The sequence below is a fragment of the Lampris incognitus genome, chromosome 8 (assembly GCF_029633865.1).
Source record: "Lampris incognitus isolate fLamInc1 chromosome 8, fLamInc1.hap2, whole genome shotgun sequence".
NCBI lineage: Eukaryota > Metazoa > Chordata > Actinopteri > Lampriformes > Lampridae > Lampris > Lampris incognitus.
The window spans coordinates 1,267,448-1,283,824 of NC_079218.1; the positions used below are offsets into that span (position 1 = coordinate 1,267,448).

General features: G+C 44.3%; 1 protein-coding gene across 13 annotated transcripts in view; it reads left to right on the forward strand.

Annotated features, from left to right (window-relative positions):
- picalma (phosphatidylinositol binding clathrin assembly protein a) overlaps positions 1 to 16,377 on the forward strand; it is a 48,536-nt gene that overhangs the window by 16,596 nt on the left and 15,563 nt on the right. For all 13 annotated transcript variants that reach the window (XM_056284171.1, XM_056284178.1, XM_056284179.1 and 10 more), the window contains exons 3-14: positions 2,745 to 2,887; positions 3,208 to 3,283; positions 3,397 to 3,499; positions 3,851 to 3,944; positions 4,147 to 4,258; positions 5,543 to 5,649; positions 5,737 to 5,778; positions 7,167 to 7,252; positions 7,768 to 7,891; positions 8,645 to 8,772; positions 9,731 to 9,828; positions 14,328 to 14,438. In XM_056284171.1, coding sequence (XP_056140146.1) covers positions 2,745 to 2,887; positions 3,208 to 3,283; positions 3,397 to 3,499; positions 3,851 to 3,944; positions 4,147 to 4,258; positions 5,543 to 5,649; positions 5,737 to 5,778; positions 7,167 to 7,252; positions 7,768 to 7,891; positions 8,645 to 8,772; positions 9,731 to 9,828; positions 14,328 to 14,438 — 1,224 coding nt within the window. The remainder of the gene's footprint in view (positions 1 to 2,744; positions 2,888 to 3,207; positions 3,284 to 3,396; positions 3,500 to 3,850; positions 3,945 to 4,146; positions 4,259 to 5,542; positions 5,650 to 5,736; positions 5,779 to 7,166; positions 7,253 to 7,767; positions 7,892 to 8,644; positions 8,773 to 9,730; positions 9,829 to 14,327; positions 14,439 to 16,377) is intronic.

The following is a 16,377-nucleotide window of genomic DNA, read 5'->3' on the forward strand; positions in this document are numbered from 1 at the left end:
GATCAGTAGTTCTGAGTCCGGTCCTCGGGTACCACCTGGTTTTCTGTTCTGCCATTTACATTCATCTGTTCTACTTATTCCAGCAGCCACTCAAAGAGGTCTTAGGCCACCAAACAACTGGTGAATATAATGAACTACACTGGTATCGCTGGATCGCAAACCACCATCATAGCTGATTCTACCGGTAATGGATTTCTTAACACGGGGATCGTCAGTTCGAATCCCCGTGTTACCTTCAGCTTGGTCAGGCGCCCTACAGACACAATTGGCTTTGTCTGCAGGTGGGAAGCCGGATGTGGGTATGTGTCCTGGTCGCTGCACTAGCGCCTCCTGTGATTGGTCGGGGCACCTGTTCGGGGGGGGGACTGGGGGGAATAGCGTGATCCTCCCATGTGCTACGTCCCCCTGGTGAAACTCCTCACTGTCAGGTGAAAAGAAGCGGCTGGTGACTCCACATGTATGGGAGGAGGCATGTGGTAGTCTGCAGCCCTCCCCGGATCAGCAGCGGGGGTGGAGCAGAGACCGGGACGGCTCGGGAGAGTGGGGTAATTGGCCGGGTACAATTGGGGAGGGAAAAAAAAAGTAATGGCTTTCTTTTGGAAAATCAGCAGTTGCAGGTAGATTTGACCTGGTGACTGTGTATTCATACAACTAGAGACCTTTTTTGTTTTTCTGTCCCTGCGTAGTGAAATGTACTGCCCCTCAGTTACTGGTGCACGGCGGCTTCAGTGATCTTAGACCGGTATGTTTAAGAACCTAAAACCTGGTTTGTTGTCTCTTGCAAGAACTAAAGGGCTATGTTGGACTAATTGGGCCTCTCAAAGCAAACATGTGCAAAACCAGTAGAGAAAGTTGTTTGTGGATTTGTTCCCCCCACAGCCATTTCAGTCATGTCTGAAAGGGCTTTTGTTGTCACATGGGCGGCCTATTGTGTGTGCAAAAAAAAAGCCTTTTGTGTAGCTTTCAACAAACACTGAGGAGGTTTCATAGACCACCCATGTAAACAGGCCTCAGTAGGCAGCACAGCCACTTAAAAATGCCCCAGATCGTTTTGACCAAGGATTGACTGGATGGAGCTGCTCGGTTTCTACCCACAGACGTCGATGGGGAAGAACTAACCAGAACTTTCCGTGTTTCGATGGGTTTATTAAGCAGACCTTGGGCCTTTATAACAAGACGAATGTCTCCCTCCATTGTAAAAGCAACGTTTAATTCTTCACAGTTAACCTCGCTGCCTTTTCTGCTGCTGAGTTTTGTCATACTGGGGAATTCTCTGGAACGTCTTGTGCAGAAAAAAAGGGGGGGGGTTTGGCAGTGTGAAACAATAATAAACTCAGAATGGGGAAACTAGCATTGTTAAGTAATTTCCACATTGGTAGGAGATGAAGTCAGGTGGCTCTCAGTGCTCCTGTAGAGCACCACTCGCACCCTGTGTGCTCACTAGGAGGATCACTGAAGGGTTTGTGTGTGTCCTCTGCCAGGCTTCATGTTGGCGTCTGATGCTTATGAATATTGGATTACTGGGATCGCCCTCGATGGTGGAATGGCTTGGAGGCAAACTGGTGAACTGACTTTGGGATTTCTGGTATGGCTCTGGTGTAAACTGAGGTGGATGTTCCCTTCTCTTCCCCTTGCTTCTTGTTTGTTTGCCAGACAATCAGTCGGCGAAGCTCTCCACCCTCCCTCGTGTCTGTATTCATTGTCGCCTTTAACGGCACTGTCATTTTCAGCCCGCTGCGGTCTGTAGTAATGTCTGAGCCCAGGGCTCCCAGTTGGGGAGGATTCTCTTGTTTCCGCATCTCAGAAATCTGCCAGGTATCTGTGCCTGTCAGTGTTTTTACCTGTTTAGTTTTCTTTTGCTTAGCGGCCAGGGGACTATGGCGAGCACTTTTTTTGGCTTTTTGGCTTTGTTTTTTTTAGATGAAAAACGCTTGAGACAAATGAAAGATTAAAAATGCCATATGACTGTCGCCTCCTTTTTGAGGAGGCTGATTTCCACCGATGTATTCCATATTGTAAAAGATCATTTCCTTTACTGTAGTAATTATGTCAGCGAGCATGTGGATGGAGACTGCAAGGTGGTGTGTATGTGTGTGTGTGTGTGTGTGTGTGTCTGTTTAAAAATGGGCACCCGACACTGAGAAAGGGCCCTATATGTGGAGATGTTTGGACGGCCTGATGAGATCTGGCATCCCAGATCAGCCTCATTGGCCTGATGGAAAGGAGAAGCCAGAGGCCTTTGCTTTCACTGCAGGCCAGATGGCGCTGGCATGCTACCTTCACTGCCATTCTCAGAATGTACGATCTGTCGGTTCTGCAGACAGAGACGTGGGTGTGTGTGTGTGTGTGTGTGTGCTTCATTGCTGATGTAGGCCATCTGAAACAGTAATATCCGTAACCCTGTGCTCTTGTAAAAATGTGCCCAGGAGGTCAGTGTGAGAAGGGCCTGCGCTGCCAGGAAGTTTGTCATTTGTGTGCCTCACTTTCAGGAACTTATTGTTTTGATTAGCTTTTTGTTTGCCCTGACTTGCAAGCATTTCTGGTATTTGATTGATTGGTGGCTATCTTGGCATGGTGCAAGGTGACAGATAAGAGTCACAGTGAGAGAGGAAGTTGCACTGACCATATCTGCCCCTACTGAATAGCGAATCCGTGTGTTAACATAAAGGTATAGTAAAACGCTGCCATCCTCTCTGACGGTGGCTGGATTTGCTGCACTAACCTTTTTCTTCCCCTCTGTCCAGACCTGATACAGTGCACCAATGAGATGAACGTCAACATCCCTCAGCTGGCCGACACACTGTTTGAGAGGACCGCCAACACCAGCTGGGTGGTGGTCTTCAAATCCCTCACCGCCACACACCACCTGATGGTCTATGGCAATGAGGTCAGTTTTTATGGGACCTCGGTCTGCGGTTGTAACCCGTTGAAACAAATGTGAATATATCCAAGGAATACACTGTCGGATTTGTTTGACTCTTTTGTCTGCCAGCGCCTTAGAATGCTGTTTTCTTAGTGGGTGGTTTGAACTGGCCTGGCAGCGTTTCAGAAGCATGTGTTATTGCGCTCACTTTGAATCAAAGAGATTATTTTGTGGACATCGTCTTCATTTTTAATGAGACGGAAGCGTTTCCACTTTTGCATAAGCTGTTTACTTCGCTGCTTGTGGCAAAAAACAGGTGGCCTCACACATTGTCTGTTTTGCAGAGATTCATACAATATCTGGCTTCAAGGAACACACTTTTCAACCTCAGCAATTTTTTGGACAAAAGTGGCCTGCAAGGTACATTGGTAGCCCTTTTCACACCAGGACACAGTATTCCCGTGCATCCTCAGCCAGCTTGTTTGTGTGCGATGACACTGAACGAACGCCTTGCGGCTTTCTTCCCAACGCAGGCTATGACATGTCGACGTTCATCAGGCGATATAGTCGCTACTTGAATGAGAAGGCTGTGTCCTACAGACAGGTGGCCTTTGACTTTACTAAAGTGAAACGAGGGTAAGAAGACTACATTTCCAATCCTTTCTTTTTTCACCATTTTCTCTGTAGCAGAGTCAAGATGTAAAACGTGTTGTTTTGTGTTTTCATCCCAGATGTATGAGCTTGTAAGCATGCACAGGCTGTCGTTAAAAAAGAAAAAGAAAAAGACTCCATATCTGGCCCACCACCTGCAGAATATCTCTTTCTAAAGCTTTCCTGTTATTTTTCACACAAGAACCTGTTGTTCAGCTCACATCACTCTTCATAGCGGTGTCGAGGTTCTCTCTCGTGCAAACCTGCTAAAAGAAACTCGAGGACTACAACAGAAATGTTGATAAGCTTCTTTTCTTGTGGTGGTCTTTTCCACAGGTCTGATGGAGTGATGCGAACCATGAGCACAGAGAAGCTCCTCAAGACCATCCCGATCATCCAGAATCAGATGGATGTCCTACTCGACTTTAATGTAGGTTCTTTGCATGAAGTGCTTCATGGTAGCTGGTTAGCATCTTGTTCTCTTCCAGTGTCCATTCACCAGTTAGTCAGACTTGATGTTAAATGATAGTGTGGTCCTCGTGAATTGATCCAGTGGTTGTTCATCGTGAATATCTCCAGCTCATTCGCAATAAAGACACCCCCCCCCGCACCTCCTCCATCTCTCTGTCCAGGTCAATGCCAATGAACTGACAAACGGGGTGATCAATGCGGCCTTCATGCTTCTGTTCAAAGATGCCATCCGACTGTTTGCAGCCTACAATGAGGGCATCATCAACCTGCTCGGTAAAGAACGGGCGTGTGGTCCATGGGATGGTATTATGTCTTCATTGTTATCATAGCGCTGTATATTTGCAAGTCTGGCGACAGCCAAATGCCCTACCGTTGAATTTGTTTCACAAAGGTGCGTTCCAGGAGAGTGTTTTGCAGTTATTAACACATTGCATAAATCTTTATAGACTTGGATGTGCTGAAACAATCTTAATTAACAGTGTAATTACGACAAGGTTCATGTTAGCTTTCAATGGCAGGTTGTGGCAGCTAGAAGAAAAGCACTTCAACTAATTTTATTTCTGAAAACTTTCCCTGAAATTTCTGGTGTATCCCTTGGACAAAGATTTATATTTGTTAGATACATTCTGATTGATATATATATAGATAGATAGATATATATATATTTTATTTTTTTTAATGAACAGTCACTCCTCGACACCTTAATCACATTACCTTGCATTACCGTGGTTGTCGACGTCGGCCCGATTGCAGGAGAAACCTCGCTGGCTTATAAGTGCGCTTCCTTTTCTAGCATAATGTAGAACAGACAGGGAGACAGGAAGATGGTGTGTATGGACAAAGATGATTAAACTAACATGGAAAATTGGCAAGATTACTACCCTTTTCAAAAAAGACATCAAATATGGAAGGCAAGCTTAATGAAAAATCTTTTTTTAACAGCAACTTTAGAAGTGTATTGGTAACCTTGCCCCCCCCCCTTTTTAAACTTTCGTCTTCTGTTGTTACAAAGCAGCAGCGTTCCTTGATCTCAAATCATCTGGGATCCCATTTGCATTGCTATATTCATAATATGATATATAGAAATTCACACACACACTATATATTATATAATATAGCAATTCACACACACACACACACACATATATGTATTTAAATACATTGATATATCCTTCTCAGTGGCAAAACAGTCACCTAGGTCTTAAAACTGCTGGACTTTGTTTCAGCCCCCACATTTGTACACTAACAATGTGAGACGTGACATCAATTTGAACCCAAAGTATTGATTTGAGGTAAATATTTACAATGAATACATTTGTATAAATGGGGGGAAAATATTTATAATGAAGAGAAAAAACGTTCAGTGGGATTGAAAATCTCTGCACTGAGAACGTCTGGAACTGAAGGAATGAGAGAGGCGGTTGAGTGGAAGGACGGTTTGAGGCCCTACTTCAGGTTTTGTAGTGAGTAGAGGGTCCATGATGTGTGGTGAAGGAGAAAAGAACCGTTTGCAGAATCGTTTCCTCAGGTGTATTTTCACTTTCTCTTCTGTAACAGAGAAGTACTTTGACATGAAGAAAGCCCAATGCAAAGAAGGCCTCGACATCTACAAGAAGTTCCTGACAAGAATGACAAGAATTTCCGAGTTCCTCAAAGTTGCAGAGGCGAGTAAAGACGTACCTCAGGATGCGTGGGGTCTGTAACATATTGGTTTTACCACATGTTTGATCCTCATCTGTCTCTCACTACAGCAAGTGGGGATTGATCGGGGGGACATTCCAGATCTCTCTCAGGTAAGAATGTGCTTACATTCTAAATAAATGACCCCCACTCTTCGCTAGCTTGCTTCTCTAAAAAGAGCAACATTGCTAATATTTTGGACATAAATGTTGAGGTCTACGACATTACAGCTCATACATGTACCGCTTGGTGGCGCACCATAATAGTATGGGGGCAACATGAAGAATTGTTGCTGAATTTGCTCAACACATTGTCTCGGTACATTGGATCACACACGCTGTTTATCATTATTATGAACAATAAATGGTTACCTGGAGAAGAAAACAACTGTTTCCTGGTAGGAAACAGGTAGCTAATGCAGGTAGCTAATGCAATAATATGTACAAAATATTTGATGGGCATTGGTAAACTGATGTCACGCCAATGTTAATATATCAGTTTTACCACATGAAAAGCATCTGAGAAATTATTGTATTTTTATCGTGACCATGCTCATCGATGCAAGCTTTGAGTCCTCTTTATCATTAAGTTTTCACACGGAGTTTTTAAATCAAAACAAACCGGCAATGTTAGACAAATTTATGTTGCCCTCATTAGATCATAAGGAACACATACTGTGAAAATGTGGGCAACCAGAGGCTATTTGCAAGCTTTTGCTAAATGTTGTGGCTCATTCAGTGGTTTCTAATGACGTGTGCTATCTACGTAATATTGTAAAAAAAAAAAAAGAAGCTTGATGCTCCTCTGTCAACATGCAGTAAGTCCCCCTCAGAGCCTCAGCTCTGGCCCATCGTAACCAAAGGCTTTGCACGCTAGGCAGACACGGCACATGTCTACTGTTGCACTCAGAAAAACGCTTCTAACGCTCACACACCCTGACCTTGCATGTCATACAGGAAATAAAGGTGTGAATTAAGGGTTGCGGTGGGAAATGATGGCTTCCTCCTATACAAAGGCGATTTTAACAGACAAGCTCAGCTTTTACATGGTAGGCACCGATGGTGTCAGTCGCCAAGAAGCATGAGGTTCCTCACCCATGGTAATGACCATTCAGTTATTCTGCCCTAAAGAGGCCAGCCACTGCTTGAAGTGGTGTATAAGAGACCAAAAAAGGTTACTCAGAAGCTCTGTTGTCTGTTATTTTATTAAGCTCTATAGAACTTCCTACTTTACCTACCATTAGCTTGTTTTCTCCCAAAATCTTCATGATTTCTTGACAGTCACCACCTTTATTTTCTGTATTTTCCCTTCCTTTATCGCTCCATCTTTCAGTTCACAGTATGTGTAAGTATCTGAACCTTTTTTCTCTTTCTGAGGGCAGCTTTTCTCTTTGAAGACTCTTGACAATAACTTGGCATGCTTGATGTTTTTTTGCCCCCCCCCCACACCCCCTGTATAAATCTTTGTTCATGAACTAAACGGTGTGTGTCACTGACTGTAGGCCCCCAGTAGCCTGCTGGATGCTCTGGAGCAACACTTGGCCTCACTGGAGGGAAAGAAGGTGAAAGATTCAACGGCAGCAAGCAGGTTGGTGTCTGCTCACCTGATTTTAGTCCCCCTTCACTTGTGGAGTGCAGGCACATGTTCGCTGAGGCATCCCACCAGTGAGACTGTGTGAGGTTCAGCTGAAGGCTTTCTCAGCTTGGGAAAGCAATTCCAGTAATGAGAGTACATTTGGTACTGCAACCCAAGGTATGCCTTTAGTCTAGCTTTTTCCCCCCAATGGATGTTGGGGAAAATGTTGCCATAGCTATTCACTATGGGAAGGCTTGGCTTTACATTCCTCCTATGATGACATCAACCTACTTGACTCTTAGTCAAAACTTCATTTTTCATTTGACCATCTGCACTATATAGTAAGAGTCTAAGTAGGGAAGAAACCTTAATTCATTTCTTCATTTAGGTACGGTGTCAAAATCTACTTATAACTATGTTTGCAGTTGTAACTGTGAAGTACTCGTACTAGATCCACCAGTACATACCACGTATTTTCCCCTAGCCGTCATATGACTTCTGGCTTTTCTCTGTCTGTTTTGACTCAGGGCTAGCACACTCTCCAATGCCGTCTCTTCGTTGGCCAACACCGGCATTTCTTTCACCAAAGCGGATGAGAGGGAAAAACAGGCGGCCCTGGAGGAAGAGCAGGCTCGCCTTAAAGCCCTGAAAGTAAATCCTCTCACTCACCTACATTCCTCTTCAGCTTAGTGCACCACTGGCCAAGCCAGCTATGTCCAGCAGCCTGTAGTGAATTGGAGCAGCCCGCCAAAGACATTTTTCATCCCTGGTTGAAGGACATGAGAAATTGTCTTCGGGGGCCCTCCATTAAGGAGGCCCTTACTTCCAGCAGTGCAGTCTCCTGGTTTCCTGCTGTTTTCTGAAATTGATTTGCGTCCTACTCAAACACTTCAGGGTGTAGTAACATATTTTTGATGGGGTTTTTTTGGATTGTTTTTTTATATCCATGACCTTTATCTGCCCCCAAACAAGGACTGTCTTGCCAATGATTAAGGCAGTGCTGCAGTACTTACTAATAGGGTTCCCGTGTGTCCTGGAAAATGGTGGAAACCTGGGAATGATCAAATTGATCAAATGTCATGGAAAATTGTTGAGGTTTTAAATTTGTATTTTTACCCACTGAAATTGCATATTCTGACAGTTGACAGATGAGATTGTATATTCTAGCCATAATTTAGCCACTGAGATTGCACATCAGTGCTTAAAACTTGGAGGTATGTTCAATGAGCAGCTGGAAGTTAGACTGTTGAGGCTTACAGTGATGGTACTGAATGATATGACTTGCTATGAGCAATGACTGCCGTGGTTACCTAAGCAGAAGTCCTGGAAAATGAGTGGTAACTCTGAGTAGAAACGTGGAGGCCTGTTCTGTTTCTCCTGTTGATGCTGACCTGTCTTCCCCAGGAGCAGCGTCTGAAGGAGCTCCAGAAGAATCCTGCTTCCACAGACACCTCTCCTATCTCTACCATCGGAGGACCCATCAACTTGGCCCCAGCCATCGACCTCTTCTCTTCCCCCAGCTCCAATAACGGGTGAGGGCACAGAGGCAGCTGCATGTCTTTAAACCATTAACTTTTATCCACACTTCCGAAGACCACTTATCCCTCCCCATGACAATGAATTTGAAAGTCTCCACCATATATCCCAGACAACCTTTTTCTCTCCACCCTCTGTCAGTTACGTAGCTTGCTGGTCATTCAGATGAGTCTTGGTGACAAGCAACCAGAAGACTGGATCTGTCATTAGTGTTTGGCGGCGGTGGGGGTGGGGCGGGTAATAATGTTATAATGGTTATGAATGAACATCTCCGTGAAAAATTTAAGACTGGAAGCCACATAGCCTCAACTTTTGAGCCTCGTAGCCAGAGTCAGTATTAACACCAAATGGGAACTAAAACATTCAAGGTTTTCTTTGACATGGTAACAAATAAAAAATAAACTCGGTGAAAAGACAAAAAATGCTGAAAATTATTTCAGTATTTGAGGCAATAATGCATTGATTGGAGTGCAATATATTTTGAGGCAGTGCTAATGGAGGGAAACTGTATGGCTGAAAACGGAGTGTTGTGCGTTCTGTTGTGAAGCGGTAAGGTGATAGTGGAGCATTGCTCTCACGGTGGCCCAGAGAGGCTGGTATTGATTATTCTAACTTTCAGTAGCTTCTACAGCCATTTCCTGTGCAGTCTGTTTTCACACTGCACAGCGGATGTGTAATGATTAGGGGAAGGACATTTAAAGTTGGCAGGTGATTTTTTTTCTTTTGTCCCCAGTTACTTTAAAATGCTCTGCACATCCATACCTGCAAAAGAGAAGTTCTCCACTCTGAAAGTCAGATTGGTTTTGAATTGTTGTTTTGAAGGAAGGAGAAACACGCTGCTGAATATTTTATGATAGTGGTCGAGGAACTTGGAATTAGAGGACTCCTGCAATTTGTCAGGAAGTGACTGATTACATGTAACTTTTTTGACCCCACCTCCCACATTCCCTTCAGCCCTTCCAAGGCAGCCAACGACCTGCTAGACCTTCAGCCAGCTTTCCAGCAGGCGATGCCCCTCTCTACCGGCACACCCGCTGGCAGCACATGGGGAGGTGAGACCTCCACACCGTGGCACCACTTCATTCCACACTACCGCACACATGCGTATGCATGTAGGCATAAACTCAAAGGAAAGGGAAAATAAAAAATACACACACGCAGCTGATAATGGGATGCACAAATACATCTCCTTGACTCCTGTCTGCGGTAGGCTATGTGTAAATACTTTGGAAAGATGCAGAATGTTGAATACTTGACAGTAACGCAGTTTAGTCCAAAGGGAATGAAGTATGAGTTCACATACTGATCTGAATCTCATACCTTTTATCTATGGACATTTATTCCACTGCCTGGAATACCTCTGCTTGGCAAAGTATGCCGTGGCAGAAGTCAGTAGTAAATGGCCATGATTCTTTTTTTTTTAATGTGTATGTTTAATGTTTGTTATATACTTTCATAGTCAGATGCAGCTTTATCTCAAATGCTTGGTAATGTTGTGTACCGTGCACTTCATCAAGATCTTGGTGTATGTAGAGGTATTTGACACAGTAAGATAACACTGTTGGCCTTTGACTCAGAAAGTTAATAATAGACAAAAGGGTTTTGTTTTGTTTATTACTGCTATATCATGGCTTTCAGCCCAGCCCGCCAACACAAGATAAGATAAGATGTACTTTGTTCATTAATTTGTCGTCTGCATTAAACCCATCCCAACACACACACTGGAAGCAGTGGGCAGCCATGCAGCACCCAAGGACCAGCTCCAGTTCTTCTGGCCGTGCCTGGGTCAGGGGCACACACCGGAGTGTTAACCCAACACACGTGTCTTTGACGGTGGGAGAAAACCAGAGGAAACCCACACAGACACAGGGAGAACATGCAAACTCCACACAGAAGGGACCTGGGTGGGCCTGGAGTTCGAACCCAGGACCTTCTTGCTGTGAGGCAACAGTGCTAATCACTGGGCCACATGCTGTCCAAAAACATAATTTCCAAAAGGGTAGGATCTGAGGTGCATTCTGCAGTTCTCCTAACATTTTCAGGGTAAGCTTTCTGGTGTGAGTCAAGGGTCACTGCAGAATAACATGACAAACTATTCCCTGGCCTGCATTTAGGTTTATTGAAAATGTATAGTTATAGCATGAGTACTGTCAAACATGTGGTTGGCCCCTTCGACTTGCAGAGGTGAAGTTGCTGCTGACAGGTTAGCTGTGATGGTAGCCATGGACGCCCATCAGTTTTAGGTTGCTTGATGTGAGTATACTGGTATGTGCATGGGCGCCTTCTGAAATCAGCCACTGTGCTGGCGTTGTTTGTCATTGTGACAATAGAGACCTTGTGGGGCGACAGTAGCTCAGGAGGTAGAGCAGGTTGTCTGGTAACTGGAGGGTTGCTGGTTCGATCCTCGGCTCTTCCTTGCAAAATGTTGAGGTGTCCTTGAGCAAGACACCAAACTCCTAACTGCTCCCAATGAGCTGGTTGGTGCCTCGCATGGCTGACTCTGCCGTTGGTGTATGAGTGTGTGTGCACGGGTGAATGTGAGGCATTCACTGATTGTAAAGCACTTTGAGTGGCTATTGTAGCTAGAAAAGCGCTCTATAAATGCAACCCATTTACCATTTAACCTGTGGACTAGTTAAATGGTCGATAAAGCCGGCTTTGTCTGGTCCAGGATTTGGGTCAGTTGAGCAGAACAGCAGATCTAGGGTGCATATCAGCCTGTCTCCACATCTCTAACATTGTATAACCCCACCCACCCATTCTTGCATGTCAACCTTTTGCCAGACTGCATTCACCTTTTCTAACTGCTCTCACTCCTCGTCGCTCTCTCTCTCTCTCTCTCTCTCTCTCTCTCTCTCTCTCTCTCTCTTTCACCTGTCTGTCTTCATTTTCTCTCCCTCTGCCCACCTAGAACCTCTCACCTATGCTGCAGAAGCTGTGGAAGATTCCATTCAAAACTCGAACCCTTTCCTCACGCTACCTGTTGTTGGTGCGGTGCAGCTGCCTGCAGTGTCCCCCGATGTTGTTAGTCAGTCCTCTTGGACAGCCAGCCATGACGTGTTCGGTGGGATTGTTTGACCATGCCTTTTTTTTTTTTTTTTTTTTTATTTCATCATTATTCTTTTATCCCAGACAATGTGTTTTCAGGCCATTTATTTCTGTCATGCCAACTTAAGAAATAACACACCTGTGACACTGACCAAGTTCATCCTGACTCATTATGGCAGGTGGTTTGACAGGCTGTCTGTAGCCTTGCCTTAGTGTGCCTTAAATATGTGAGAATGTCGGCCATTGTGACTAAGAGCCGGCCATTAGGGACGGCCATTTGTGTTATTCTTCCTTCGGGGAGTGTAGGAGTATATCTGAAAATGGGAGAGAGAGGAATGCGGGCCGTGGCTTCACTGGGTTTCAGTTCGCTGTCCAGAACATGTTTTTTTTTAAACCGTTCTCACATTTGTCCAGGATCTGGCATGCTGCCCCTACTCAAATATTAGTTTCCTTACAAGATAAGGCTTTTTTCCCACCGTTTGTTTTCCTGCACTCTTAACATTCTTTGATTTCGGCTGCTTAATTTATTTGTTTTCCTGTCTTTGTCTGCATTTCTGTTTTGTATTAAACAAAAAGCTAAATCCTTTTGTTGCATGAATGTCCATTTCACTTATTAAGCGGGTTTTTTTTCTTCTTCAGATCATTACAATCCCTTTTTTGATTCAAGCTCTTCCCCGGCATCTGATCTTGACACTTCAGTGCAGATAGAGAAAAGTCTCACAGGTATTTGGGTTCGAGCAGGCAGCCAGCTCTTTCTGTCTGGGGGTTCGAGCGTTGTCGGTGGGAAGTTTGTTGATGTGTGGCGGACTTGGCCACGCGATGTTCAGAAGTATTTGCTCTGCTGTGCAGTGTGTCTGCTGAACATGCTTCCATGTCTCCCTCTTTCTGTCATGTATAGGTGTGAACCTGCGTGTTATGTTCTTTTTTTTTGGGTGGGGGGTTGCTGTGTTTATGCCATGAGCTGCAGTGTGCACCTAGAAGCTAGTAGTACACCTGTATTTGGGCTGTGTGATGAGCAGCAGCTTTTTCTGGCCTGCAAACCCTTATGTAGAATTGTTTACTTTCCTCTAGCTGCTGCATACTGCTGTATGTTCTTCTTGCCTTGCATTCTCACAGTTTTCTGTATTCCCTTCCTTGTTTTCTCTCTCTCTGGTTCTTTGCCTGCCTGCCTGCTATCCCTCCTGACTGTGTGTCAGACTCCTTCTCTGGGCCCACCCCTTACACCAGCACCCCCCTCTTCCAAACTGAGCCCTCTGCTGTAGCTGGTCTATTCAGAGGTAGGTACAGCACAGTGAAGCCCCGAGTGAAAAACAGCACCTCCTAGGTCTGATTTGATGCTTGTACAGTCAGTGGTCTAGAAGAGAGTGGGCAGCTGTGTTGGATAAAGGTTGCTCCTGCCCAGTGCTGGGAAAAGTCTCAAGAGAGAGATGGTTCCCGAGTGCTCGCTGTGTGACTGACACATGGTGCCGGCAGGTATTGCACTGGCATTCTGCAGCCCCGTTGTTACAGGATGTACTCATGTACCGTGCACTTCTTATTGCAAATGCAAGACTGACGGTGTGTTTGCCAATATGGTTTCCACTCTACTGTACAACAGTGACATCCCAGCGGTTCAGAAAATGCATCCCTTGTTTGTGGGCGAGCTAACTGCTTTTTAAATCATGGCTTCACCCGCAGCTTTACTGACACTGCAGTTGTTTAAGACTTACAGGTACCGTTTGCTACAATGGGATGGGGGGCAGGACATTTGACGACACCTGACCTCTTACATGAGATACACAATTATGTCTGCATTTCAGAGGAAGAGTAGGATATCCCTAGATGGTCTGTGTCTAGAAAAGGATTTTATTTTCCTTATACGTTGCCATGTGTACATTTAATTATGCTAAATAGGTGATTTGGCCATGCAGTTTAATTTTACACAAATGTAGCTTTTTGATAAATCTTCAAGTTGGCTGTATATTCCTTGAATTGCCCCTGTATTTCTTGCTTTGCTAACTGACACTACCCTTTTCCCCCCATCTTTTATTATTTATTTATGTTATTTATTTATTTATTACATCTCAGCGTAATATAACGCAATGTTTTTTTTTTAAGTTTAACCAGTTTACATTTAACCATGTAGCCTTTTCGTTCTGTTGTTGTTTTATTGCACTGTCGAGCACTTTGAGATGGTCTCTGACAATGAAAGGTGTTGTACAAATAGAATTTATTATTATTACGCCCCGTGATGGCCTGGTGGCCTGTCCAGGGTGTCTACCCGCTGCCACCCAATGGCTGCTGGGATAGGCTGCAGAATCCCCGTGATCCTGAGAGCAGGATAAGTGGCTTGGATAATGGATGGATATTATTATTATTATTTATTATGTATGTACAACACCTTTAACTGAGTTTTGAAAAGTGCTATATAAATAAAGTTATTAATAAAGGCTAATAAAGTAGCTGTTCAGGGTTGAGGACATGTGGTATGATGCATCACTTCCTTCTAACTGTGTCTCACCAGGGTTTTCAGCCTCCCCCACTACTCAGCAGCCACAGAACTCCAGAGGCCTTAACGTCGACTTCGACTCCGTGTTTGGCAACAATACCAATGCCAATAATGTGGACTTAACTGGTAAGTGTCACACTGTTAGTGTTCTCACATGTAATTTTATTACACTCTTGCCTTCCTCACAAGTACTTTGCCATGCCTCTTGGGGAGTCAGTAGGTCTTGTGTGTTCTGCTGCCACCTTATGGTGCAGTGACAAACCCACATGCTCACTGGTTCTCCTTTCAGCGATGGAATGTCAAAGTGTTGGACTTTGATCAGTTTTAAGACTGGCTGACGTGGACCGTGAATGCAGTGAACATGCTGAATCAAGCAATTGTACCGCAACACAACGCAAAAGTAAATGTACTTAATATGGTGGAAACCTCATCTTTCTAGGGCAAAAATCACTCGCTCATGAGATATTCCCTAAGTATGAGTTGGCTTATTGTTGAAGCCGTTGTCATCTGGAAAAAGTTGCAAGTAGTAAAGTGTTGCCAACACATTGCAGTAAATAGGTGTGTTATCATGGAGGAAAGTTTTAAAACCATTATCAGCAAAGGTGTCTTGGATGCTAGATAAGGTGGGAATGTATTCCTTGGTCCCAGCCAGGGTGTTCAACACAGTACACAGTCTCAAATTGATCTGTACTATATACATTTCCCTCAGGTACCACCAGTACTGCTGGTTTTCTGTGCTGGCAGGTAGTTAAGTACATGCACCTGCTGTTCCAGCTCTAAAACCTCTCTGATTAGAGGCTGGAACAAAGGTACTGCTTGAGCCAAAGTGAAAGGTACGCCTCTCTGGAAAATGGCCACTAGGGGCACTCGAAGTGCAGTGTAAAATGAATGGGGTCCAAAGGACAAATTTCACAAAATCACAAACCACAATTTTAGGGAATTATCATTCTATATTGCTCATTTCTGTAAAGACAGCCTCCACACTAGGTAGAATTTTGTCAAATGCAACTGACCTATGACTCGTGTAAAAAAAAAAAAAAAAAGGATTTTTATTCTCATTGTACAGGTGAAGTCATTGCATTACACACGTACATGTTGAAACGTTTGCGTCCTGTTCAACCAATAGCCAGTCAGCGTTGATTAGCCTCGTGGCTAGCGTAGCTGGCTGTAAAACACGGCATTATGGGAAGAGTCAAAGTACATTTTTAGCCATGTACGTAGCAGTGTCTCAGCCCTGTCTCGCTCATTCATTTTAGATTGTGTTTACACGTACTAGTCAGAAGGCGCTCGCCAGTGAAGGAACAATGGACGAGATTGCAAGTGGTGAATTATTAAAGTAACCCATCTCTGGCTAGAATAACTGGGACAACAGATGAATGTAATTAACTTGCTGGCAGAAAACGTATCAATTCTAGTGGTACCTGAGGAAGTGTCGGAGCTCTCGAACCTTCTCACATTACAAGTCAGGTGTTGTTTTGTTTTTCTTCAACAGCCCAGTCTTCTTTTCATTTTTATGTGCTGGGACCATCACATGGGCGCTGACGAGGTTGATTAGCGTCCAGAACGAGGCTGAAACTCTGGCAGGTTCTTAAAGCACAGCCTATACTTAAATACAGAACTCAATTTTGATGTAAATTTTGCCCTTAATTTGATCATGCTGACCCAAGTTACTTAAACCATTTCTTGTCAGAATCTCAGCGCCAGGTTGGGTTGTCTCTTTTCCCTCTGACTTTAGTATAGTTGAAAAAATGCACTTCCAGTGTGTAGTGGCGTGGCTGTTCCATCATTGTCATCATAGGTGTGATAAATGTTGTGCAGCATGGCTCTTGAAGAGGATGTGGTTGAGATTTAGAGGGGACGGTGACAAACCTGGCTGAGGCTTGATCAGCTTTTAGTTTCTACTGAAGCAATTTCTGTGTTGGGATTTGACTCACACAGCAACGTGACTATGGATAAATTAAAAATGTGGTTGGGAGAAAAGTTAGTCATTGAGTGTAGAAAGGGTCCAGTGGGTTTCTGCAGAAGGGATGTATGGAGTAGGGGGAATTCTGTTGCTGATGGGATG